Source organism: Suricata suricatta, chromosome 4 (genome assembly GCF_006229205.1).
Source record: "Suricata suricatta isolate VVHF042 chromosome 4, meerkat_22Aug2017_6uvM2_HiC, whole genome shotgun sequence".
Lineage (NCBI taxonomy): Eukaryota > Metazoa > Chordata > Mammalia > Carnivora > Herpestidae > Suricata > Suricata suricatta.
Window position 1 is genome coordinate 158,947,903 of NC_043703.1, and position 27,070 is coordinate 158,974,972.

Genomic DNA, 27,070 nt, shown 5'->3' on the forward strand with positions numbered 1-27,070 from the left:
AGAGCAGAGCAGGAAAAGCTGGGAGCCTGGATACGGGCCTCTGTGTGCGGGGCCTCTGTGTGCGGGGCCGTCTCCGTGAGCATCTCCCTCTAGGTCCTCGTCACACAAGGGGACCATCAGGTCACTCTGCTTCTGGCGTCACCTGCTTTGGCAGCACAGCTCCTCTGCTGGTGTGTTTAATTACAAAGGAGGGGAGGGGAGCCCACACTGATCCTGAGTTAGGTTTAGCACAAACCCAAAGATCAAAACCAGCCAGCTGCCAAAACCACACTGGCGACTTTCACACCAGAACCGCGCGGGGATACGGCTGACCTGGTTTCTGCCGAGTTCGCTGCATCTCTGCCAGTCACATGGCTTTGATCTTTCACAGTTCCCGGTGGAGAGAAGATAGTGACCCTCTGCCCCTCTTTTCCATTAGAGGCCACGCAGACACCCCCGGGGACGGCCAGCCCCGAGGCTCAGGGCGGTACCGGGAGAACCCAGGATTCGTGCAATCCCAGGATTCCACAGCTTCTCCTGAAGCCCACAGGACATGGAAGTCAAGCCATTGACCAAAACCCAAAGTACCTTTTCTAATTCTTAGCTCCCAGAGTCCGAGGCTGGGAAGCCTTGCGGGGCTCAGCCAGGCCCAAGCATCAGGGTCCGTCTCCCTGGAGGCAAGGGGCAAGGAGCCTCAGAGCCACCCCGCCCCGCTGTCCCCTGCCGTGGCTGTCCCTGACCAGCCGGGTCAGCACTCCAGGGAAACTTACTAGACACGCACGTAGCTGGGAACTCTGAGAACGGGCCCCACAAAATGTTTTCGCAGCCGCCCAGCGCTGCCGCTGCACCCAAGTCTGAGACCCGCAACTCAGCAGGTGCGGCGAGAGGCCGTGATTCTTACCTGACCATATTCCAGGCAGTGCCGGTGCTGCCGGGCCGGGGACCTTGTGGAGAGCCCCTAGTCTAGAGCAGTGCTTCTCACCCCGTGTGCCTACCTGTCCCCTGGGGCCGTAGGAAGATTCTGGTTCCGTAGGCCCAGGGGACAGGAGCCCAGGAGTCGGTATCTCCAAGAGGCCCCAGAGGATTCTGCCATGTCTACATTCTCTGTAAACTGGGGTCTGGGAAATGCAAGCTCTGACAGGGTTTGCCAAGTTGTCGATTTTAAGGAATGACCGATTAACCGTTGAAAATTCCCAAAGAGAGGGGAGTGCACGCGAAGAGCCTGGGACCTTGACTTATCTGTGTAAGTTCGCTGACAACTCCCCGCTGGGGCCGAGCACCTGGCCAGCAGGAGGGGACACTGGGAGCGCAGCTCAGAGGCCCCTGTGTACCGTCAACCTCCTGCAGCCACAGCCCCGTCCCTCTGCCACCTTCTCCCCCTCGCCAACCCCCCTCCAGCACAGTGAACACCTGCTGTCTCCTCCTCCCCTAACGCCGCTCCTCCGCTACCAGAACTTGTCCTCTGCTTTTACAGTCAGGACAAAGGTCACGGAGGTCGTTCATCAGGCTGCTCCTCCAGCTCTCCGGCCACCAGGGTACCACTGACCCTCTGCCTTCATTCATACCTTCTACCCCCATCTGTCCACACGTCACCTCTCAGATTTCACAAAAGCTTTTTTTTTTAAATTCCACGTTCCCTATATCATGGCGGTTGTCCCTTTTAATAGCCAGCAATTGAGAAACTACAGGACAGTGAGAGAGAACAAAGACAAACCCCGGTTTGAGCCCATTAACACTTTCAGATGATGTTTTCATAACGGTGTGTCCTCCGTGCACCTGACAAGTCATTAGAGATGCGTGCAGGACGAGTGTTCCTAAGCCCTGTAAGCGGGGCCCCAGGACGCCCTGGCCCCACCTCTACTCAGGACCCAGGGACCCAGGGTGAGGCGCACTCTCAGGGCTCTGTGGTATTTGCAGTGGCCACGGGAGCACGCACTGCTTCTAATAAAAGCATCTGTGTGTCTCCGGCCAGATGGCGGTACTTACTGCCTGGATGGCACCAGAGCAGGCCCTGCACCCAGGGGGCAGCAGTCACCCCCATTACCAGCCCCAGCTCCCCACTTCCTCTGACTTCCACATGTCAGTGTGCCACGGGGATTGCAATGAGGCAGCTCTGACGGAGAGGAGAGGGGAGGGGAGGGGAGGGGAGGGGAGGGGAGGGGAGGAGAGGAGAGGGGAGGGGAGGAGAGGAGAGGAGAGGAGAGGAGCCCTCCAGCTCTCCTCACTCAAAGCTCAGAGACTTACTTTGCAGACAAGCCTATGAGCCAAGTTGTCTTCGCCTCCAGCTCCCAGCGCTGTGGAGCAAGAAACCGTGGAGGCAGGCGTGGCAGCACCAAAACACCAGCATTAACAGGGAAAAGAGAGTCAGGGTGCCAAACTGTCGGAAATGGGAAGTACACAGTCTGGCACCGAACGAGGGGCAGATGGCCTGGTATACCACGGACAGGACACTAGGGGAGCGCCTGCACCGCAGGGCAGCTCATTAGTTTGTGCCCCAAACAACGGTTAAGTTTTCCTCCCGAAAAGAGGCAATTACGATCAGTGTCCCTGTTACTGATAAGAAAGTAAGACATTTTAACATAGAAGACATTTTCAATAAGAGAAGTTAAAGGAAAAAAAGTCTGCGTCCGCACGGAGGGTGGCGGCGCCGGCAGGAAGCTCCCTGTGCACTAAGCAGTGAGAGGAGCTGCATCCATGCGGGGCATCCGCTCACGTGCCGTCGGCCGCGGAGGCCGGGCAGGAGGACCCTGCTTACTGTTCCCCATGCGGTGGGGCGGGCACCTCTCGGCCAGGCTCCAGCCACATCCCACGGCCACTGCCAGCAGGCTACCACGTGCCCCAACAGAACCTCACTAGCTCGGCACTGTGATACTCTGATGCTTGGTGACGCCGATCACTTGTGTACAATAAATTCGTGACTTCTGTGCATGGTGGTCAGTGCAACTCTCAAATTCCTCTTTTGACGCTAGAGAAGTGAAACGTCCTGGGCCCCAGGGCCACCCCCAGATCTCACGCTGGGACGCCCTCCTTCCCTGGGGAAGTTTGCAACCTCTGAGCATCGAGCTCATCACCCACTTCTCGGAAAGCGGACACCGGGACTCTGCATCTGGGGATGACCTGTCGGCAGTCTGTCCTCAGATGCAGAGCCACCTCTCGGCACAGAAGTGGTCCCTGGAAAATCTCTCCAGGATTCTCACATCCATCTGCTAGGAGGAAAGAGAACCTAAGAAAACTGGGCTGAGTTTAGAACCAGCTTCTTCCACACATGTTACATTTCTGGGGCTGCCTCGCTTCTGCCTCCCCTCTGCAGAGCCACAGAGAATACTCATCGGCTCTCTGCAGGTGAGAATCTCACCCACGAGCAACAAAATCTCACTTCATACTAAGTGGGCCTTTCTTTGGACATGTTCCAACTGCTTTATAAACATCCCTTCACGCCACAGAGCAGGTGGGCGGTAATTCTTCTTTCCGGACAAGGGGGGAACAGACAATCTCAGCCACCCAAAACCGAAATGTTTTTAAATGCCTGAGAAAAAGTAAGAGGAAGGCTTTAAAAATAAGAGATAGGACAGATGTGACCAAAAATAGGAATAGGAACGGTATATGAAATACCAAAAAAGGAGAATTTCCCTGTAATCAGCTTAGTCTCAGCAACAGCTTCTTAGACGCAGCCGCTTGGCGCTCTGGTGGCCGGGCAGCTCCCCGTCGGCCCCAGCCCCAAAAATCAGGCCTGGTGAAAGCTAATGCTAATTTTGGTACAAGTAAGAGACTTTGCCCCTCTCTCTGATCTTTGCCAGAAACAGGATCAACAACCCGAACTCCATAAAGTAAAAGCTGAAACTAAAGTGATGCCGTCTCGAAGCTCTGACCCATTAGCAGGACTGAAGTCAGCATCTCCTAGCAGGACACTAGGATATCCCTGTGTGCGGCTTTAATTTGCGGAAATCCTTTCCCACTTACTCCTTCCCTCCTGTCCCTCTCCGAGGCGGGCCTGGCTTCCCCCCTTGTGTTAGGATGAGGACACTGAGGACACCTGTCTGTCCCGTGGCCGCCGGGACTCGGCCTGGCCTGCACTTCCCTCTGCGCTCCCCGCGCTGCCACCCCTCCTGTTCCGTCCTCTCCCCTCCAGCACAGGTGACAAGAAGCCTCAGCTTCCTTAAATGCCACTGTGGAAACAGTATGGATTTGTAGTTGTTTTTGGTTTTTTTCTGGTTTGGGTTTTATTTGAGAGAGAGAGAGAGAGAGACAGAGACAGAGACAGAGAGAATGAGACAGAGAATCCCAAGCAGGCTCCGGGCCAGCAGCACAGAGCCTGACATGGGGCTCGAACCCACGAACCGTAGGGTCATGACTGAGCTGAAATCAAAAGTTGGACACTTAGCTGACTGAGCCGCCCAGGAGCCCCTGGATTTGGAGTTTTAAGACCTGGATGTGAATCCCAACTCTGTCACATGCTCACTAAGGACCCGGTAAGTCACTTACCGAGTGTGTGCCCCAATCAGAGACACGGGGCCTCACCCAGCCGTCAGGAGGACTCGTTCCAGCAGGAACAAGGGTCCCCTGACCACCTCACGCCGGGTGACTGCCCCATGGGTGCTCATTAACCATGGCCATTGGCAACTTACTGCGAACAGCGGGGTGGGGAGGCCTTGCCAGGATTCCCACAGAGGTCAAAGCCGTGGGGTGGTGGGCGGAGCAGTAGTGGCAAGGTCTGCGTCCTACCCGGCCTTCAGTTTTGCAGAAAATCAAGAAAAGAAGGGACGGTTTTGTCTAAGCATACGGCTGCTCAGGTTGATAACTAAGGACAAGCTCGCTTATTCAATTCCACCGTGTGCAGAAGGCGAGCCCTTCCTCACCTGCAGGCACACGTACGGGGGCTTAACCTCCCCCTGCACCCCCCAACCTCAGTTATATAACCTACAGAGCGGGGGAACACGGACTCGCTCGATGGGGTTGTTGTAAAGATGAAATCAGTTAAGATGAATGCAGCAATCAGCATATTCCACACACAAAACCGGGTAAGGCCCTGTTCTCTCCATTTCCGAGCGGAGGAAAGCTGGTCTAGAGACGAGCTGAATGAAGACGAAAGAGAAGGTGCCTGGGGGCAGGGGGGCCCCTGCTCGAGGCCCTGCTGGCGGTCCCTTTGCAGCCTTCCAGGATCCCTGTCACCGCTTCCCTCCTGCCTGGATCCTGCTTCCTGACTCACACATCTTCCTCTTTCTTGGCGTCCCTCCTCATTTTGCCAAAGCGCATCCTTTAGGAGTTTCAGAGAAGTGACGCGCTGGCCCCACACTCTCTGAGCCTTGCCCGCCTGAAAATATCTAATTCTACCCCCATGCTCGGCTGCAGTAAACCCAGGTTAGAATCATGCTCCTCGGGATGTCAGTGGCCTTGCTCAGTGTTCCTGCTGAGATGTCCCATACCACTGATTCTTTCTTTTAAAATGTTTGAGAGAGACAGAGAGTGAGAGACAGAGAGAGAGCAAGCACACGAGAGGCAGAGAGAGAGAGAGAGAGGGAGAGAGAATCCCAAGCAGGCTCCTCACTGTCAGCACAGAGGGCTGACACACAAGGGCTGAGCACCCGGGGCTCAAACTCCCAAAACCGTGAGCTCAGGACCTGAGCTGAGATCCAGAATCGGACACCCAGCTGACTGAGCCCGCAGGCACCCAACACCACTGACGTGTTAAGTGCTAAGACTGGTCACCTGGGGCAGGGACCTCTCCCACTGCTCTGGGCCCTGGGCAGCCTTCCGGCCTCCGCCAGAGGCCATCTCTAGCCCCGTGCCCACGACGCCCTCCTGGTTTCCATGCTCTCTGAGGGACCAATCCACGGAGAACTAATCCTCAGCTCGTCTTCTATTTTCCATGTTTCTGTTTTGCTTTATTTTTGCTCTGTTTTCTGAGAGGCCTCGATTTCAACCTTCTCACTGGAGTTTTGCCTTTACATTTTCTTATAACAACTGTCTCTCTCCTTTAACGATAAGCGGCATCCCCGGCTCCTTCCCTCTGACACAGACGCAGGTCTGCCCTGATCTCTCTGAGGTATTAAATGCAGTCTCTTTGAAGTTCTCTTCTGCTCCTCACCCTTCCCATTCCCCTACGTCCTTTCTTCTGCTTATCCTGGTCTTTCACTCTGCAGGCCGTTGGCTCCCACTGAAGAGTGCGGTGCTCAGAGCAGGGAAGGGGCTGACTCGAGGGGGGTCTGCGGCCCCCTGTGTCACAGGAAGACGCCCACAGGTCTTCCCTGGGGCCATTTAGTTTCTCCAGTTTCAAATTTGTTTTTAGTGCTTATTTATTTTGAGAGAGAAAGAAAAAGCTGGGGAGGGGGCAGAGGGAGGAGAGAGAATCCCAAGCAGACTCTGCATGGTCAGTGAGGAGGGGCTTGAACTCATAAACCATGAGATCACGACCTGAGCTGAAATCAACTGTCGGATGTTTAGCGAACTGAGCCACCTAGGTGCCCCTTCTCCAGTTTAAAAAAAAAAAAAAGGGCAGCTCCAATCTGACTCAGTGGCCTAATAAGCATGTCTGCCAGGGACCAGGGAGCGGCTGATGGGGGGCCGGAACACCCCCCCTTCACTGTCAGCCCCTTTGGTGCAGGAAGAAATAGGTGCCCAACTTGATAAAACCCCAAGAGATTGCAAAGTAACTTGAGTAAAAACCTTTAGCACAATAACAGCTCTTTAGTTCTACCATTTATGATGACGACCCTTTAACAAGTGAAGGCAGAGCATTGGGATCTGGTTCCTTCCCCGGCCCTTCCCCTCCCCTCATTCACGTTCCCTTCTTTCCACCTCCTCCGGCTGGCCAGACTTCGGAACCTGCCTTCATCACCATTCCAAGAACCATGGGTTACTTTTTCACTTGTTACTTGCTTGCTGACAGGAGAAAGGAGAAAAGCACTGCTGTTTGTGACCTTGACCTGCTCTGGTCACCCATGACCTTGGGAGAGCGAAACAGGAAAGAGATGCAGGGACCATCCTGGTGTATGGCCTCCCCCACCCCCAGGGGAAGAAACCAGGAGGCAGGTCACAAACACCCTCTCAGGCTGTCCCCTTGTTCAGAATTCTGCTGCCCAAGGGAAGGCCCAGAGCTGCCACGCACAAGAAAGACCTCCGTTCACCGGCCCCCGGCACCTGCGCAGGTGGGCAGCGCCTGCTTCATGCTTCCGCGCGCCCGTTCAAGAAGTGACTTTGTTTTAGGCTCTGCATTTGGGAGCATAAAAGGCCTTTAAATATTCATGGCAATTTCTGTGCTTTGATTATAGGTTACCTTGCTGTGTAAGACAGGCCTGGAACATATTTATTAAATATTGTAAGTTTAAACGCCTGCCATAATTACCAGAAACAGACTATGCTACATAGTTTAGAAACTTAAAAATTGAAGTCAGAAGCCCTTAAGAAGATGAATGCTTGTATCCATTTTGTCCCACAGCTGTGCATATTTCAAAGGCTGACTTAATTTAAAAAGCCATGTGACCATAAAAACTGCAATTCTAAAATTTATTCCAACGTGACCTGATGTGATGAAAAATAGAATTCCTTTAGGTACCACAAGAGCTATGAAATTTATTCCCCGGTCATCAAACGAACCTTAACGATCCTCTATTGAGCTACCTTTCCATCTAAATAAACAGCAGGGGCGCCTGGGGGGCTCAGTCCGTTGAGCATCTGACTTTGGCTCAGGTCATGATCTCACGGTTAGTGGGTTTGAGCCCCACGTCAGGTTCTGTGCTGACAGCTAGCTCAGAGCCTGGAGCCTGCTTCAGATTCTGTCTCCCTCTCTCTCTGCCCCTCCCCTGCGCTCGCTCTCTTTCTCTCTCACAAGTAAGCATTAAACAAATTTTTAAAAAGTAAAGTAAAATAAAACATAAAGTCACGTGTGTACGTGGACACTTACCAGGTTCTTGAAAAGTGCCGTCAGCTCCTTCGTAAACACGGAGAACTTCAGGAAGGCGCTCCCCAGGTCCGGGTCGTCTCTGCACACGCAGTTGCCGCCGAACTTCTCCAGGGCCTGCGTGTACTGCTCTTCGTTTTCCACGTGAGCTGCGGCAGCAAGGGGAGACGCGGTTAGTGCGGCCGCCTCTCCCGCCCCGTCCCTGGCAGCCTCTTCTTAGCTGTGACTAAAACTGAACGTGTTAGCAGGATAAACACCTGAGAGAAGTCAACGTGTGCCAGGAACACAAGTCACTGTGCCGTCCTGACAATGTCCCGTTGTGCTGGCAACGGATTCCAAAGGACAAGCGTGATGACCCAGAGGGACGGCCACTAGACCCTTCCTTCCTCGGGAGAAGAAAACCACCACCAGCCAATGCCAACCCTGGGCCTGAAAACCAGGGCAAGCAAGGGGAACAGCTGTTTGTGACGGGCCGCCCTTGACCCTGAGCCTGAGCCTTGACCCTGTGATCCATGAATGGTGTGTCTGCACCTTATAGGGAGGCGCTATGCCCTGGACCCCACAGTGGCGGCCTCAGGGCATTCCGACGGGTCTAACAAACAGAAGAGAAAATTACTATCACTGTTCAAGCCCTTTTTCCTTGTTTTTTTTCTTCGCCATTTCAGAAAAGGACCTGAGACTCTGGATAAGTTAAATGCATTTCTGAACCTACACTCAGCAAACAAGACAGAAAAACACACGTACGGGTCCCGAAGAATGGGTGGCAGAGTGGGAGAGCCCTCAGATCTGGGTTCTGGGCCCCACTTCCCATGACACGGAAGGAGCGCATGACTCCAACGAGTAGGTGACCCCAGGTCTCAGCTGCGTCAAGGTCACCCACGAGGGTCAGGGAAGAATCAAAGCGCAGCGTGGGGGCACAGGGTCCGGCCACATTCAGCACCCACCCGCCAGCACTGACTGGCAGCCATGGCAGCACAGACGTCATTTCTATGATGCACAGATGATGTGTTTTTTCTACACCTCACGACAACGTTGTAGGACGTATACATTTTTTCTCATCGTGGTGAAAAGAAATCGGGGCGCAAAGAGGTGGAATGAGCCGTCCTGGAAAACAGGGTCAGCGTGTGGCCAAGCCAGAGGCCAAACCAGCGGGTGGGGCGTCGCACCCCAAAGCCCGCGGTTCCGCTCTGCACGCTGGTGGCCGGTTCCCTCAGAGATGGCCTGCTAGCCGAAGCCGGGAGCCCAGGGTTTTGACGTCTAAGATCCAACTTCAGAGCTGGATCGGGTACACCTCTCCGCTCGCGCTAGCTGTGATTCTGGCCCGTGCGGCTCCCTTCCAGCCACGATTCCAAAAGTTGGTGGTCAAGACATGGGCAATTCCAGTGTGGCTTGGGAAGGGAGTGACAGCCACGGCAGATGTCTGGTGCTGAAGTCACTCCGCTGGGGGACAGAAAACAGGAATGCAAAGACCAAGGTCGCCCTGGGAGCCATGCGGGGGCCCCTCAGAATGGGGCCTGACCCGCTCGAAGTGAACACTCAGGGGCAGGGTGAGGGAATTCCCTTTCAGTTCGTGCCTGTTAGGTGGCCCTTCAGCCCTTGTTCGAGCTAACCTGGTAACACTCTGGGGTGTTGATAAGATCATCCCTATTGCCTTCTGAATAGGGTGGGATTCGGGGGTTATTATCTGATTTGGCCAAGATCACACAGTTGGTAAGAGGTGGGGCAGGGGTCAAGTCCACTCCCAGCTCACTGCACGGCTGCCTCCCGGCCCCGGTCAGTCACCTGTGGGACAGGGGAGCCGCCCGGTCTCACTGGCAGGCAGCCAGCCCGACGCGGGACACACAGCCAATTCCAGCACCAGGAAGTGTGAGTGAGCTTCCGTCGTCCTCCTTCTGGCCTCTCAGCAAACTGCCCCGTACACGTTATGTTTAAAGCATCCATTCCCTTATAAATCTTCAGAACAACGTGCTGCTCCCCGCAACCCCAACCGTGATCAATGAACCGTCTGGTTCATCATCGTCGCCGTGATCTCACTTAGTTCAGGTGTTCTGTTCACTGCAGTCATTAGTTTCTGATGCTCAAACTGTCCCAACTTAGGTCAGTGGGACCCTCTTCACGCTAATCTCATTGGGGTATTTAACACAAATTTCTCTCCTTGCGAACACATTTGTAGCTTCTTGGGAAAGACCGTCGCCCCGTATCTCTCTGGGTCTTCCTGAAACAGCAGCATGTGGCCCACTGTGAGCACAGAAAACCCTCCATCAATACAGATTAACTGACTGACCCACTGCTCCAGATCGCCCAAAGTTTTGAGATTTTCCTACTAGAGAACAGAAAGTAGTGGAGCGCCTTTATTTTTCTTTTGCCGAAAACAAACTTTAAATAGGAACCCAAAATAAATAGCTTGGGAATAAAGTTCCTGGAGAGAAGCCAAACTGGTCTATCGGCTTTTATTTACAAAATTGTGAAAGCTGTTTTTCTAAAAAGAGCTCACTCTCTTGCCTCCCCCGATGTTCAAATATATCTCAAACTCTGGTTCTTATTAATGATCCGGAGCCAGAAATCCTTCGTGTGGGAGGGGCTTGGGAAGATGAGGATCCAAGTCACTGAGACCACGGCAGGACAAGACCCTGTTTCTTCTCAGTTCTAGCCCCGCGGCCCTTCCTTCTAGATCCCGCACCTCACTGCCCCAGAGTCACACTTCCCACCAATCCAATTAAAGGGATGAAGTGAGAGAGTTTCACGGAAAAGTCTATTACGAAGCAGGCAAGCACACGCACATCCTGAATTTAGAAGTATGTGTGCTTTCTAGTCTACTTGATTCTGTTATTTTTAAAAACCCTGGTATCAAGGAGAAGGCCTAGTGCCTACAGTCGAAGCAAAACCAGCTGGATGCCAACAGGACAAAGGCAGCCGTTCATCCCAAGAGTCCGGCACAGCGAGGAAGTGAGCGGGGACCCTGCGGTGCCAGAGGACAGCAGGGGTCCCGGGCCGATTCACCTCCAACCAACCCGTACTTCCACCTCCCATGTTTCACTTGTTACCTCCAAGCCTGCGACGGGGGGTGGGGGGGGGGACCGTAAGCTGGGGTGGGACACGACGAGGGCGCACGTGGTAGCCAGCGCCAGTGTCTAGGGACAGACACACGAATCCCCGCCACTGATGGCCTACGATGTGCCACGTGCTGAGGACTCAGAGACGCCAAGAAGGGGACCTCTGAACCGGGGCTCCGAGGCCAGGTGGTCACTTCTGAACCGGGAGGAAACAGGAAGGCCATCAGCCCCAGCGAGCAGCGTGGAGCCTCGTGCGTTCAGAGGCCCAGGAGGCCTTCTCAGGCTGAAAGCCCGGCCTGCACGCAGCCCTCAACTCCCAGAACCACCACGGGTAGCACGGGCCCCAGAGCCGTCCACTCGGGGCATCCATGCCCACGCCTCGGTCTTTTCAGTAGAAATGGGAGCTGGTCCAGAATCCTATCTTTATAGACAGGAAAGCAAAGCTCAGAGAGGGTGCTGACCTGCTCAGTTCACAGAGCAGATCGGCAGCAAGAGCCCGGGTTTGCTGACACCCAGCCCCCCACGCCCTCCCGGCCGTTCAGCACGCAGCCACCGCTCTCGGCTCCAGGAGAACAGAAACGTCACAGTCCGCCAGCTGAGCACACGCGCCGGTAACCCAAACACCAAGGGCCACAACCAGACAGAACTGGGGGTGGGTAGGTCACCCCGACTCGGACCATCCGAGCCCCTGCTCCTGGCCAGACCGCTGGCCACTCAGGTCAGCCCCTGCTGACACCGCACGTCCCAACCACCCACGCAAACAGCTCCGCCAAGGGCCATTCAGGAAGAGGCGTGTGTTCTCCACAGTAGCGGCTTCACAAAGATGCCCCCAGATCGCGCGGTGACTGATCTTCACCTGCGGGCCACAATTTTAATGTCAGGATACGCAAGTGAGCATCAAGGAGACCATTTCCCCGCACGCTGGCGACCCTGCGCATCGCCGAGTTTCACATCCGACTTGGAGCGCATGGCTCCGGGGAGAACTATTTCCCAACGGGATCAAAGACAGTCCCTGTTTCCGACAGATCTCTGCCCTGGGACCATCCATCCCGTGGGAGACATCCATTTTTAGAGCTTTATTTCCAGGGTCACCCCAGATGAAAGCCGTTCAGTTCGCCATCTGGTCATCGGTGCTGAACGTCTACAGCAGTTCTGCCATCCAACGACACCACTGCCAGAAATCTATTCTACGGAAACAATAGAGGTGACTGAGAGGTGGGTGTACAGAAGAATCTGCAAAGAGTGAGAACAGAGACTGTCCGGCACTCCAACAATGTGTAACCGGTTAGAGAACGATCTCTCCAGGGGCGCCTGGGCGGCTCAGTCGGTTGAGCCTCCGACTTTGGCTCAGGTCAGATCTCACGTTCGTGGGTTCGAGCCCCGCGTCAGGCTCTGTGCTGACAGCTCAGAGCCTGGAGCCTGCTTCCGATTCTGTGTCTTTCTCACTGCCCCTCCCCCTCTCATGCTCTGTCTCTCTTTGTATCAAAAATAAATAAAACATTAAAAAATTTTTTTTAAAGAACGATCTCTCCAAAGTGAAGTCCTAGGGAGGCTTTTGAAATGATGACGTAGGAACATGGTCAGGACAGAAAATATGTTACAGAAAAAAAAACAAAAAGGCAGGACAGAAAACTACACGTTTACTGTCAACTTTATAAAAAGTTACAATGCAGAGAAGCGTCTGAAAGGAAAAGACATCAAAGCGCTGAGTGGTGGTAAAAACGGGGAGCACGCTCACAGCCCCGGAGCCTCCATGGGAGCGGACACGGCCAGGCCAGGACCGCAGACCAGGAGTGTGTGACAGCCTGTCACCTGGGAAGCGGAACCTGCCCACAGCCATGACTTGGTGCTCCTGCTTTTCTTTCTTCCTTGGGGCTCGAACTCACAACCCCGCGATCAAGAGTCACATACTCTGCTAATGGAGTCAGCCAGAAGCTCCTCTTGTTCTATAGCTTTTCTGAATTTTCTAAACTAAGCTCATATCAACTTTATAATCAGAAACCAACATCTAGAATAAATAAAATGGAAGTGTCAGCTACAACAGGTACATCCCTCTGGCTGTGTGTGCCTGTTGGGGGTATTATGATCTGCCCCACACCGGCCTCTCCTGCCCAGGCTGACATGACAGAGATGACCTTTGGAACTGGAGCACCTGCCTGAATTCTCTCCGACGAGACACGGGGCCTATAAGCAAAAGCAGTATGACCAGAACAGCCTCCCTACTTTCCGAGCCCTGAGCCCACACTCAAGACAAGCAAGCCCAGAGGGAAACGTCGCCTCTCTCTCGAGTCTCATCACCTGCCTTTTCTCCAACATATTGTGCTTGTTTCTATTTTCAAAACTCATTTCCTTTCACTCCTTCCTGGGGCTCCCCTCTGACCTTATGGAAACTACCAGTCCTCACGGAGGTCATCACGGATGTACCTAGTCTGGTTACGTCTAGCACAGGAAGCTCGTGATGCAGTCAATTAAGATCGAGGTGGGGGCTGGCTACTGAAATATGAAAACTCTGGTCTGCGATCACCGCACACTCTCTGATCCCGCCCTATATTAACGACAACAAAATGAGAGAGTCCATGTGAAGGACTCCACGTAGCCCCACTGCCTCTAGAAAACTCCCACTGCTCGCAGAAAAGTCCATTTGGGAGGTAAGCGGGAAGGGTGAAAAATGGAGACGGATCTAATAGATGAGGTCGTTTTTTAATGTTGTCCCTTCTGTCACTTGAGATGACGGGCTGGGAGTGCGGAAAACCTGTCGTACACGCACTTGCATGTACTCATTCTGTGATCTCCCACATATGCACTCCCAGTCAAGAACTTTCTGGTTACGAAAGGGTAACACCCCAATCACTCAAGAGGCTGTTCTGCAGCGAGCACCAATGACCACTAAGGGTTCAGGAGGCACAGCCCCTGCCTCACGAAGCAAATCTGGGAAAGAGAAAGACTCACACGCCAGTCGGTTCAGTGCAGAGAGCACAGCTAGAAAGGGAATGGCCCTGGGGACCCTCGGGGGCCAGGAAATGCCCGGGGCACAGTGAGCGTCTGGCGGGGGTCAGATGAAGGACTGCATCCCAAGTAACAGAGGGACCCCCAAAGGCTGCAAAGGGACACAATGAGACTTGCGCTTAGGAGTGCCGAATGCGGAGGGACAAAGGTGAATAAAGCCTGGTACTGCCAGTGCACAATCCGGCAGGATGACAATGAATGTGCTAGAATGATCCGCTGTAGGATTCGTTACAGGAGGTAGAAACCCAGCCTGAAATGAGGAAGAGGGCCCATCTGCTGGGGCTGGAGCTGGAAACGGCTTCCCAGAGGGGATGAGGCTTACAGGAGTTTTGTCCATCAGAATCCGGTCCACGAGACTGAAGGTGAGCAGCCAGCTGCCTGACTCAGCCCAGTCGCTCCTTGTCCAAAAAGTGCTTCCCACCGAACCAGAGGAGGGGCCAGAAGCCCTGGCTGAGGCGCTCCATCAGCAGGGAGCCCCAAGGCGCTGGCACAGAGAGCAGGCAGGGAAGTCAACGCTTGCGGACTGAACTCTCGGCTGTTGGAAATGTTCCATCCAACTGCATTGATGCCTCTGTTGGCGAAGCAGCTGGACCGGCCACGTTAGGCCGCATGCCTGTGTCACTATAGGCTGCTCCCAGCCTTTCTCCCCCTTCCTGCCTCCTCATCCCTGAAGGACACAAGTCACATTACTTACAGACGCTCACCAGATGCCCCCCATCCCACTTCTTTGACAGCACGGCCCGCGGACCAGAAGAAAAGACCACTCGCGGGGTGTGGCGAGCTACCCGAGTCTTCAGCCCCGGAACAAGCAGCCTTGGAAAATCAATGGTCTCCAAGCCTCAGGTGATAGCTGCCGTCCATGTAGAAAAAACTTTAGATACACTTATATACAGACATCTGTACACACACACACACACACACACACACACACACACACACACAATCTTTCACCTCCACAACTCCGGGAGATCTTACAGACGAGGACACAGGTTCTGATACCCCCGAACACCATGCTCAGTGCTGTACAGTGAGGAAGGCCGCACGCCGGCCCTGTGGTGATATCCACAGCTGTGAAATGGGGGTTTCGCCAGACCAGTGGTTCTTTCTTCTTTTGTTGATCACAGACACCAGTAAAAATCAAAAAAGTGTTCCGATGCCAGGAAAAGGTATCTTTCCATAATCTTTCACACAGATTTTGGGATGCAGACCCCTTAAGCCTGCCTGTCCGCAGACCCTACATACACCAGGTCAAAAAGCCCTAGCCTAGAGGAGCTTCAATTCCCCACCAAATAGATACAATGACCCTCGGTATGATTCACGTTAATACTTGGGACTTTAAGTCACAAATCCTAGTGTTCCTTCCAATTAGCGACCCCTCCAAGATTAATATGGTGACCACTGCTAACAGAATTCCACAAGCTACCCCCTTAAATCCCATTATTCTTACCCCAGAGAGAAGAGGCCACAGACACCTGAGACCTGTACGTGGAAGACACCTCGAGGTCCCAGAGTCAACGTCACCACCTACCCCTACGGCTTCCTTAGAAAAGAAGGCGCCGCGCCTCTGCTGAAGCCCTTCCTATGACCCGCTCAGCCAGCCAGCTTCTCTGTCATATCTGAGTCAAAGCCTGATCCCATGGAAGGACCCTCTAGAGAGGAGCAAACACCATGCCTCACTTTCTCATCCTGAAGAACGCCTTCACATACGCCTTCTCCCTACCCACCCAAGCGAAGAAGTACCAGCTCCTTCCAATGTCCTACAATGAGGTTTTCAGCGTGAAGACTCAGGTTCCTCTTTACATGTTGCTCTTACAATTCAGTAACGGGGGTAACTACCTTTTTTGTTTTTTTAACATACTTCCCCTACGGTCACGTGAGTCACCCTTGAGCTCCTCACGTACCGGGTCATACCAGCTGTGATCACCCAAAACCACCTGGAGTTTTTCGAAAGCGTCACGAGGGCTCAGCCAGATGGTACCTGGACGCTGCCACAGCACTGCCGCCTCGTTTTTCTCCACTGGGGACCGTCGCTCCCACCAGGCATGGCGTGTGCACCAGGCAGCAGAGCCACGGGCAGCAGCAGAGACGGGGGAGGAGGTCCGGGTTTGAACCTCAGCTCCTCTAAGTGCGAGCTCCGCCGCCCGGGGCGGATGACTGCTGTGCCTCAGTGACCTCATCTGCGAATGGGGTTAGGGACAGTACCTACTTCACGAAGTTGTCCAGAGGGGTATATTTAAGTAAAGTACTTATCTGGCACAGTGCTCGCCCTACAACAAGTACTTCAGGAGTGTCAGGTTTTATTCCTGTTATTATGTCTCCACTCCCCAGTTTATGAACATCAATCCAAAAGTATTTTCTTTTCTTTATCGTGTGTTATGATCTCCTATTCCTTTTGATCACAGACACAGTATCATACATTTTGAACCCTGAGTTTTTACAGGCTGAATATTCTATCATCAGTTTTTTCTTTGTGTTGCTCCAGACCCATGATTCCCTTGGGCAGTAGGTCCTAATTCAGCGATAGGAGGCGTTCGGGTTTCCTCCGTGATCAGGCGAATAAAATGAGCATCTTTGTGCATCTTCCCGCACCAAGAGTTGTATTTTTCTTGAACTGCCAAACTGCTTTGAAAAAACTCCCTGTGCCAGTTTCCAATCCCACAACAAAGGGGAATACCAGTTCCACCAGATTCATGGCAATCGCTGGGAATTACCATGATTTCGTTTTTCTCTCGTGTAACAGTTAAAAAATCTCGCCAGATATAGATAGGACCTTCCGAATGCACGATGAAATGTCACTTCCCAAACATTAAACTGATCTCCCCTAATTATAGGATATCTATAGTAGAAACAATTCTCTGTATTAATTTTAAGCTCTGTATTAATTTCATAGCCATATTCTAAATAGCATCACAAATAACAGGAAGAAATACACACACACGCACAAAATTACTGAATTCTCATTTCCTTTTGTACTGGGAAAATCGATGATAAGGGTTTATGGGAAGATGAGCATTTCTTTCTTTGTACTTCTCATTTCAAGGATGTGACAAATTTCTCAAGGACATTCAGATCAAGGGTGAACGTCTCACCAAGTCTTTAAGAAGGAGTCATTCTGGATTAAGACAGAGTCATTTTAGATTAAAATTGAGTAATTCTAGAGAAGGGAAAATGAAAGTAGTCTGTTGCTTCTTTCTTGATAAAGATGAACTTTTCCACCCACTGATATGTCAAACAGCTAAAAAAAAAACCCCACTTGCTTCAACTTCCCACTGGAGGGGTTGAAAACACCTTTGGGCTGAAACAGAGCTTGGGAAATTTTAGACTAATAAAAACTTCAGAACAAATGTAAACTGGATGTTTTTAAGAGTTAGTAGCAGTCTATCCTGGGGGGCGGGAATTACTGTAGAAACTGTTTCTCACCAGACCATTATAATAACTGCTTCTGCAAACCTGCACATAAGATGTACCAGAAAATACATTGGGCTGGATTGCCATCTGTTTTGAAAGACAGGAGCGAATGTAATATACTTGCTATTGTGTATCTACAGCGACATACCTGATACCCGTTTGGCTCAGTCCAATGTTTAAAGTCGTGTGTGTGTGCATGCACACGTGCGGGAGTATTCTCAAAGACTCAAAGGCCAGCAGCTTTGGCATCACCTGGGAACTCGGTAGACTGGCAAATTCCCAGGCTCCATCCTGCACCTACTGAACCAGAAACTCTAAAGGCAGGGCCACCCAGTAACCTGTGTTTTAATAAGACCTCCAGGGGATTCTGGGGCGCTCTGAAGCTTCAGAACACGACTTTAATGCTCGAGTTGGGAAACTTTCTCCTAAAAAGCCAGAGAGTCAATATTAAAAGCTTGGCAGGCTGAGAGGCAATACCGAGGGTACAGTGTAGGTCCCGGGTGAGATGGTCAGACCCATCCTTAGCTCTTTGGCTGTAAAAACACGGCCGGCGGCTCTGAGGCATCTCCCACCCCCGTCTGCGTGACCCTGTCCCAACCCTCACCCCGCACAGTGCACACGGCTGCCATTGCCTACCCTGCTTCTGTCCACAACTAGGAGGGCGGGCTCGGAACTCGAGGCAGGAACACAAGCGAGTATTTAGGGGCACTTGGTGTGGATGTCCCAGCTTCCGTGCAGCCACGGCAAGGGACACACAGGAAGTACATCCGCGGCTGCCACACTTATCATGTGCCCTGAACTGGATTTGTCACTTCCGAAGTGTCAGCTCGGTTAATCTTTACTAACAACATTGTAAAATACTAAGAGTCCCATCTCACATATGAAGAAACTGAGGCTCAGAAAGATTAAGTAATTTTCCTGCCACAGGCTTTTCAAGTGGCACGTGAATTTCTAGTCCAGGCTCCTTAGACTGTAACACCCATGTGCTCCTACCCTAAACGACGCTGCCTCCAAGACTGGGTCAGTAACCTCAAGGGCTTGCTTGCCTTCTAATTGAGGAGTAGGAATCAACAGACATATAACTGTTAGAGAATAATAAAGACCAATATCTAAAGGGTAAATAATACCTGTATATTAGGTACACTTTTATTTCTGGCTAAACGAGTCAAAAACGGATTGAACTGTAAAACTCAGAATTCAGAGGTGAGGTGTGGAAGGCAGAAGAATGTCTGCTCCCGCTCCAAGATGTGTACATCCTAATTCCTGGACCGAATTCCTAGACTTTCTGCAGCCTGACAAATGGGAATTGAGGTTGCAAACGAAATTTAAGTTGCGAGTCAGCTGACTCGGAGTCGGGGAGATTATCCGGGGTCATCGGCGTCACCCAGGGCGACCACAGGGCCCTCACCTGTGCAGGCGGGAGGCAGAGGGCTCGGCCCCGGCTGCGGACGGAGCTGTGCTGTGCTGCGCCTGCACCTGCACGCGTACACTGACGTCCCACCCCCAGTGTGGCGGTCCGTGGAGCGGGCTCTGGGAGACAATGAGGTCCGGGTGAGATCACTGGGCTGGGGCTCTCATGATGGGCATCCTCACGTTCTACCACGTGAGGACACGGCAACCCAGCCACCCGGACGCCATGCTGCCCACAAGGACGAGACGCAGAGTCTGGCTTACGCCACCCTGTCTGGGCGCTGCGTTCCGGCAGGCAGTGCAGAGTAAGGCGGAGTCACAGTGACAGGGTGTCAGAAAGACTCTGTCGGCCATTCCTGGCTTTGAAGATGGAAGGTGACAAACCAAGGAATGCAGGCAGCCTCTAAAAGCTGGGAGAGGCAAGGAAGCACGTGCCCCTGGGCCTTCAGGAAGGCGCTCGGCCAACACTTCCTCTTCAGCCCCACGAGACCCATCTCGGACCTGTGACCTCCAGCCAGAGTCGTGAGATACACTTGTCGGTTTCTTGTTCATTTTACCGGTTTTTACTGAAAGCTGAATATGAGATGACTCCATCCCTGCATCTTCTCAGCCATTTCCTCCTTTCATATGCTCCTTTCCTCCCCTACTTGGTGAGATGTGGCTTTATGTGCCAGGATCTTTCTGTGGTCTTTGTCCAGTCCTAGTCTAGCGATAACCACCTCGCCACATGGGCAGCTGCGACACGCACCTTCTCTGGCCACTCTGTCCTCACTCGGTGCAGGGGACGCACGTCCACCTGTGACCTGGACTGTTCTGCCCGTCTGCTGGCCTCTGCAGTGTCCTCACACAGCCCGTCCCTCATCAGCCCTGCAGACGGGCATGGCTCGGACACTGTGCTAGGGCTCAGCTCTCTGCAAAGAGGGGAAGACACATCTTCCTGGGAACATGGGAAGGTGCACTGAAGTGTCTTTTACACTTCCTGCTCTGGTCAGAAGTCACCAAGAGATTGAACTTCATCTTGGCCACGGAGGCTTCGGCGATGGCCACAAAAGGGAAGAAATTTGTCATTTAAGGCACTCGGTTTATGGCAAGCTGTCATGGCAGCCACAGAGAACTAGTACGAGAGCGTAAAGAAGGCTAACGCCGTGTCCGGGGCTGGTTGACAGAAACGGGTGGGGAAGCACGGGGGTCTTCAACAGGTGCCGGGGACAGGCGGGACCAGGAGTGGGGCCAGACGGCAGACAGTGTCCAAGGACAGATACAGTCATGACTCGCTCATGACACAAGGAGAGGTCAGCCAGCCTGGAACAGAGACACTGGGGACAGCTGGAGGTCAGAAGTTAGATGGGGCCAATCAGGAAAGCAGGCAGGAAAAGTCCCAAGTCTCAGAAAAATTATGGAACACAAGATGGGAAAGGTACGTGGCAGGATCAGGCATACGAGGGGAATTCTTTCTGTTGTTCTTTTAATCACCCATGAACTGAGTGGTCTTCCTCAGCGAGCAGCTGGCTCCAGACATCAAACACTCTCACGACCTGGCGCTTGGAAGCACCTGCCCTCCGAGGCAGGAGTGCACACCCACAACGCTCCGCCCACGGCAGACCCCTTCCAGAATGCACCCCACCGACCTCTGATGTCTATTGCTAGAAAAATGTTATCTATCCTCACTCACACCCCTCCACCAAAAATATTCAAAAGAAGGTGCTCCTAAGAGCAGTTCTGGAAAGAGTTGCCAAACTGCTGCGAACAGTGACCGGTGTCGGCTACATCACAGGACGAGGCCTCCCTGTGACCTTCCCAGGTGACCTCCCTGAGGCAGAAAACACTGCCCTGAAACAGAGGCTTCGCGATCAGTATTCTGACTTCAAAATAACGGAGACTCATGGTCTTATAATAACTCAAGCCCGGCATAATCGACGAGACGCGTCAAAAAGATACAGAAATAGGAGGTCCCCCAAGGTCAGGCTCACGGTCAGCCTGCTGTGTGGCACCTCGGGAAGGAGACAGCCTGGGTGCCCAAAGTACAATGTTAAAGTTCCAGAACCAACTTCTCAACCTGCTCACGCCTCAGCTTCCTCTAATAAAGTGGCAAAATGCCATTTCAAGCAGACAGAAGAGCAAGCGCAAAGGGAAGAAGACACAAATAGTGGCATGCTGGGGGAAACTCAAGTTATTCCAAAGTCGGGCACAGAGACGGGACCCCTGGACAGGTGGCTTGGAGCTGGGGATGGGGTCCGCATCTGGAGTACTGTGCTTAACTAAGGGGAGGCTTATGTTGGATCGATGGAGTCCGCGGAAATTTCATAAGCAAACAAATCTGGAAACGGGGAGGACAGATCTCTCAGAGTCCACATTAGCGTGTGACAATGTTCAGCTAGTCCTGCAGGAGCAGACAGACACCTGATTACCTGTGCTTTCACCCCAACTTCCCTAAGACTCTAGAGCCCACGGAGGCCTTCCTCATCTCTCCCAGGCTCTGCAACTCCCCCGCACGAACATCGAAGTGGGTAACACGAAAACACACAGAATTCTGAGCAGCGAAGTGGCCTCACAGGCTCTATTTTAGAAAAGGACTCTGGGGCAGGTAAAGGAAAGGGGTTTGTGGCCCACGCTCAACAACAGGCCAGAAGGGCAGATGAGGGACGCCTGGGGGGCTCAGTCAGTTAAACGTCCGACTTTGGCTCAGGTCATGATCTCACGATTTCTGAGTTCGAGCCCTGTGTTGGGCTCTGTGCTGACATCTTGGGGCCTGAGATTTGTGAGTTTGAGCCCCACGTCAGGCTCTGACTGACATCTCGGAGCCTGGAGCCTGCTTCAGATTCTGTGTCTCACCCTCTCTCTGCCTCTACCCTGCTCATGCTCATCTCTCAATAATAAATAAATATTAAAAAAAAAAAGTAAAAAAATTTAAAAAGGCAGATGAGACACCAGTGTTACTAAATTCGTACAGGCTTGCTTCCTGACACCAATGTGTTTACACCTCCACCCTCTACGCTTCCTTGTTTAAAGCTACACAGCAGAGCATTGAGCCCACCTACGGGGACACACATGTCCTCAGGACTGGCGGCGGTCACGTGGCCAACATCTGCACAAGAAGCACAGTGTTCCATTTTTATTTCTAATCAGAACAGCCTTCTCGACCTACGACTTTAAAATCACTTTTGAACCTGACCAGAATATAAAATACCCTTTCTGAACAATCCTTAAATTATAAACTCAAAAGCCCAAGTGAATGCAGTAAAAAATAAAAAAAATCTCAAGATACTTTCTGAAATCTGTTGTTTTCAACAGAGCTAAGCAGCCACCTTTGAGTGATTTCTTGAAATCCTGAAGACAGTCAGTGAGTGTGCCAGACACACTGTGGGCGTGTGGCGGCCCCTGAGCGGAGCGGGCCACCGAGCAGTCCTGGGTCCTTGGAACGGCAAGTTCCTCGAAGCATCCCAGGAACACACTGAGCCCTCTGACCTCACACTGCCCGTTTGGAATATAAGAACAGTTTGTAAAGAGTAGCATAACATACAGAGAGCACAAGGTTTGTAATAAGTGTTCAAAAACATACAAACGACCATCATTCCTCTGTTTCCCGACTTTATCCAAGAAAAGAGCTAACGACTGGCAACCACAGTTTGGATATTTAAACATTTGTTTCAGCAAAGCTCAGTGCAGAGGTAAGGGAAGAGTTTTAGACTCTTTAATATTTCTTTTTAAATAAAAAACCATTTCCTACATATGTTGACTTGCAGTTATGTGTTAGCCAATGATAATTAATTCTAATTCTACTTCCTTCTTTCATAAAATCAGCAACTGTCAGGTAATCAATGTTTACGCACTGGCAAGCTAAACATGGCGCTTCTGTTTTTGTTTCGTTTTTTATATACTGCAGAGGACTCGGAAGATCACCTAGAGGAGGCTGCGGCACTGGTGACACTCTGGGCCGGCTAATTCCTTGCTGGGGGCTGTCCTGGGCAGTGTAGGACCTCCGGCAGCATCCCTGGGCCCCACCCGGGTGCCAACAGCATGTGCACACGCCCGTGCACACACGCACACGTGCCTCTCGGGCGTCCATACCAGACTGGAGGCGCGAACACCCTGGCTGAGAACCGCGGATCTGCATCCTCACCCACTGGATTATCTCAGAGCCAAGGAAAGCGGGGCTAGGAGGTGCTAAGCGAGCTGCTCCGGGCACAACGGCTAGCGCCACCAAGTCCGGGTCCACAAGCTCTCAGGGTCGGTCAGGACAAGCTCCGTCACCAACAACTGACGTCCCTCCCACCTCTTCTTTGCTTTCTTGAACTTCTTTCACATCCACTTGGAATTTAGCCATAAACAACTGAATACCTGTCCAATCGTTTTAACATCAATATGTTACAATACATGAAACATGGGAAGGGAAGGGAGAAAAACAGCTATAAAGTCAGAATGCTAAAACAATCATTTTTAGCATATTTCCCCCAAATCTTTTTTATATGTATACATGCACACAGACATATGTACGCACACACATACCATACACACCGTGTGTATGTACATATACATGTGTGTATAATCTGGTTCCCTTAGGATTTCAGTGGACTCTCTCAATCTGAGATCTGAACTCTTCAGTTCTGAGAAATTTTCAGCTATTATTTTTTCAAAAATTTCCCTTTTCATTTTCTTCTTCTTTTTTTATCATTATTTTTAGAGCGAGAGAACACGCACACGAGTAAGGGAGGGCTAGAGAGAGGAGGACAGAGGATCTGAAGCAGGTGCTGAGCTGTCAGCACAGAGCCCAAAGTGGGGCTGGAACCCACAAACCAAGAGATCATGACCTGAGCCAAAGTCAAAGTCACATGCCCGACCGACTGAGTCATGCAGGTGTGTCCCCTCTTTTCCATTTTCTTTTCCCTCTTCTGGAAGTCCTTTTGGGTGGAAGCAAATATCGACCCCCTCCGATTCTATTTTCTGTGGCTCCTGGTTTTTACTTTACAGAGTCCATCCCTTAACCTCGTGTTCCGGCAACACGGGGCCTCACTGAGCCCTCTTCCCATGTGCGCAGCCCGCTAAATAGTTAGCAAATTTTAGTTTTTACTTCAGCAATCGCATGTTTCTACTTCCAAGCCTTTTACCGGTTCCTTTTCACTAGTACCTTTTTTCTGTTTCAGTAACTTAATAACCGCCCCTTGCCTTTCTAAGGATGTTAATCATATGCTCTCATTTTAAAGTCCTGTTTTGACTTAGTTTCCTCAAGTGTCAGTTCTTCAGTTTCTTGACTGGGGGCCCGTCAAATGTTAGGCTATTAATAGCATTTCTGAGCATGTAGGAGAGTCTGATTTTGCTGAAGTTTAATTTATCAACTTTTTTCTTTGATGCTTATTGGCTCCTGCATCCTCTCCGAGGAGCCTTGCCCGCACCATGCTGTAAACACGTTCTCCTAGTTCTTAGTTTTAGTTCTTACATGTGAATCTGCGACCCACGTCGAATTACTGTTTGTGCAGGACAGGACAGAGGGCTGTGCTTCTCTGTTCTGATGGAAAGATCCAGATGCCGCAGCACCACGAGCTACAAACACCCACGGGACTTCCCTGGCAACGTGCTGACCAGCAGAGACATCTCAGCGAGGCTCTATTTACAGACTTTTTTTTTAGCTTTTATTTTTAAGTAATCTCTACATCCAACATGGGGCTCAAACCCACAACCTCGAGATGAAGAGTCACATGCTCTACTGACTGAGTCAGCCAGGCACCCCCAGACTGATCTGTTTCCCTGCCCGCGCCCCCCCCCCCCAGCCCCGGCAACACCGTCTAGATCACTACTATCTCACAAGACCTGAAGCCAGATGGTTTAAATTCTCCAACCTGTTTTTATACCAAGATTGCTTGGCATATTCCAGGTCCTGTGCATTTCCACATAAATTTCAGAATCAGCTTGTCACTTTCTCCTGCAGGACAGAAATGACATGGTAACTACATTGAGTCCTCTACCCCAGGGACATCACATACCTCCCCCGTTTATTTGGGTCTTCACTTCTGGCAGCAGCATTTTGTAGTTTTCAACATAGTTCCTGCACATCTTTTGTTAAATCTGCCCCTAAACATACTGGCAATTCTTGGCTGTAATATCATCTTTGTGGCTGAGGTTTCCTACTGGCCCCTTCTCCACCTTCGCTTGCAGGAGGCGGAAGCAGTTACCAGAGCCAGTGCTCACAACGGCCCAACACGGGTGGGGGCAGGCTTGAGTGCGGGAGGCACTTCCAGATCCTTCTGCGCCCCTCCTTCCTCTGGCACCTCTGGCACTCCCTGGCCTCCTACTCCATTCACTACCTTCATTACAGGGAAACACCACCAGGGTGAACGGGACCATGTAAGGCCACCCACAGCCGACTGCTTCTGTAGGTGTAGACCCTGGCCCCGCCCTCCTCCTGCCAAGCCACCAGCCGCCGCAAAGGCAGTGCTTCTGCCCCACTCAGCAGCGCTGTCTGCCATCCGTCACCCTGCCCAGCCTCTCTGGGAGCCCTCACCACTTCCAGTCCTCCAAGGCTGCCCCACTTGCTTGTTTCCGAGGAAACTACATTGTCACTTAGTGACTTAAATTATTTTCAGGGTGCCTGGGTGGCCCAGTCGGTTAAGCATCTGACTCTTGATCTTGTCTCAGGTCATGAACTCATGATTCAAAAAAAGTTCCTCAGTCTAGACCCGGTATTACTTTGAGTAGCTGACTGTGCTTTTACGTTAACTGTCATCTGAAACAAGGCGGGGAACTGGAGGGAGAGATGCAAGCGCCACGCTGACACAATCACACACAGACCACACGACAGAGGCGGGACTGAGGCCGCGTCCTGGCGGCCAGTGGGACAAAGCTGGTTCACACAGGAGGCTAGCGGGGGCCCAGCCGCACGTCAGGGGGCAGGAAGCCGCGCAGGCGATTGTGTGGGGGTGGAAGGTGTTCAAACCACCGGGCCGCATTAGACAACAAAACGAAACACACTCGTCAAAGTTAAATACCCAACTCAACTTCATAATGCACATGCCTGGAAGAAAAGGTTCGGCTGATCAGGCATCAGTGGCGATCAGCAGCACGGCATCGGAGTGCTAACGTGAGAATTTGCACGAGGAAACTGCCAGGAAAGAATGTGTACTCACCCAGCCCAGAGATATTTATTGCTTTCACGGATTTCTTCATCTTATAAAGAACCATCCGGTCCACGTCCAAAGCCTAAAACACAGAGAAGTGCGTTAATTAAAATGCGTTTGAAAGAGTTAAAATTCTGCTAAGTGTGCTCCAGACTGATGGGAAAAAAAAAAAAAGCAACCCTATATGCAGATAAACATCTTCCAGTTGGTTACTAAGTCCTCAATAGGAGACTGAGTTTTCTAAGAGTTAAAACGCGTTTGAGCTTAGATCACGGCTGTCAGAGCCTGGCCTGTGAGAGCCACTCTGGGGGCCCCCGTGGAGCTGCTTCTGTGGCACAAATCCTCAGCGTGGTGTGAAGACCGAGTCACCCCCAAAACAGGTAAGGGCTAACCCGGGCCAACTCCTCCCCTCGCCCCCAGCCTCAATTCTCCCTGTGAACAAGCAGGGCTCGGGAGCCCGCCAGGGGCTCCTTCTGGACACAGGCCAAGGACGGGGAGCAGCGGCGAGGAGCGACGGGGCTGCGGGGAGGCAGGTGTGCCACAAGCGTGTCCCCACTCCAGGCAAGACCGCCAACGTGCAGGCCACACCACCACCCACCCAGAGGGCGCACGGTCTGGCGGGAGGCAAACCCACTCCGGACTGGTGATGACCCAGATATTAATGTGTTTGGGCTGGAAGGCATGTTCCGCCTAATCCTCATCTAGCCTAGATTTCTCTTCTAGAACCAGGGAAAAACAGTACCTCCTTTGCCAGGTTGAATGATGAATTAGGTACACCTAAGTATTTAATGTTCCTCTATGACACTCCATTTCCTATCACACGTTAATAGACCAACCACTACGCAGGGGTGGCATATGGCCCTTACTACGCCTAGCACACCGTAGGTGCTCAAGTAGCACCTGCTCAGGGACTCCTCAAATCGGGAGTTTGAATTACAGCTCTACTTTCTCAAGAGCTTCAGGCGTAAAATCTCCCTTTAACCCAACTGAACACCACAGAAGAGCAACGGGTCACCTTCAGTGGTGACAGGCGGAAGAGAGCATCTGCAACCTGGGATGGGGACACCCATCGTGGAGGCTACCATAAAGGAAGGAAGAAGTGCAGGCGAAGTGCGGAGCCCCGGATCTGGCACACACTCGGTGGCATTATTATTACTCATTGTGAGATTTCACCACAAAAACCTGCAAGAGAAGGTCATCGGAGACAG

The 27,070-nt window shown here is 52.0% G+C and overlaps 1 protein-coding gene across 1 annotated transcript in view; it reads right to left on the reverse strand.

Moving 5' to 3' along the window:
• ASAP2 (ArfGAP with SH3 domain, ankyrin repeat and PH domain 2) overlaps positions 1–27,070 on the reverse strand; it is a 115,538-nt gene that overhangs the window by 78,636 nt on the left and 9,832 nt on the right. Inside the window, exons 4-5 of the mRNA XM_029938575.1 lie at positions 25,872–25,944; positions 7,880–8,025 (exon numbers count right to left, since the gene is read on the reverse strand). Of these exons, the coding sequence (XP_029794435.1) occupies positions 7,880–8,025; positions 25,872–25,944 (219 nt within the window). The remainder of the gene's footprint in view (positions 1–7,879; positions 8,026–25,871; positions 25,945–27,070) is intronic.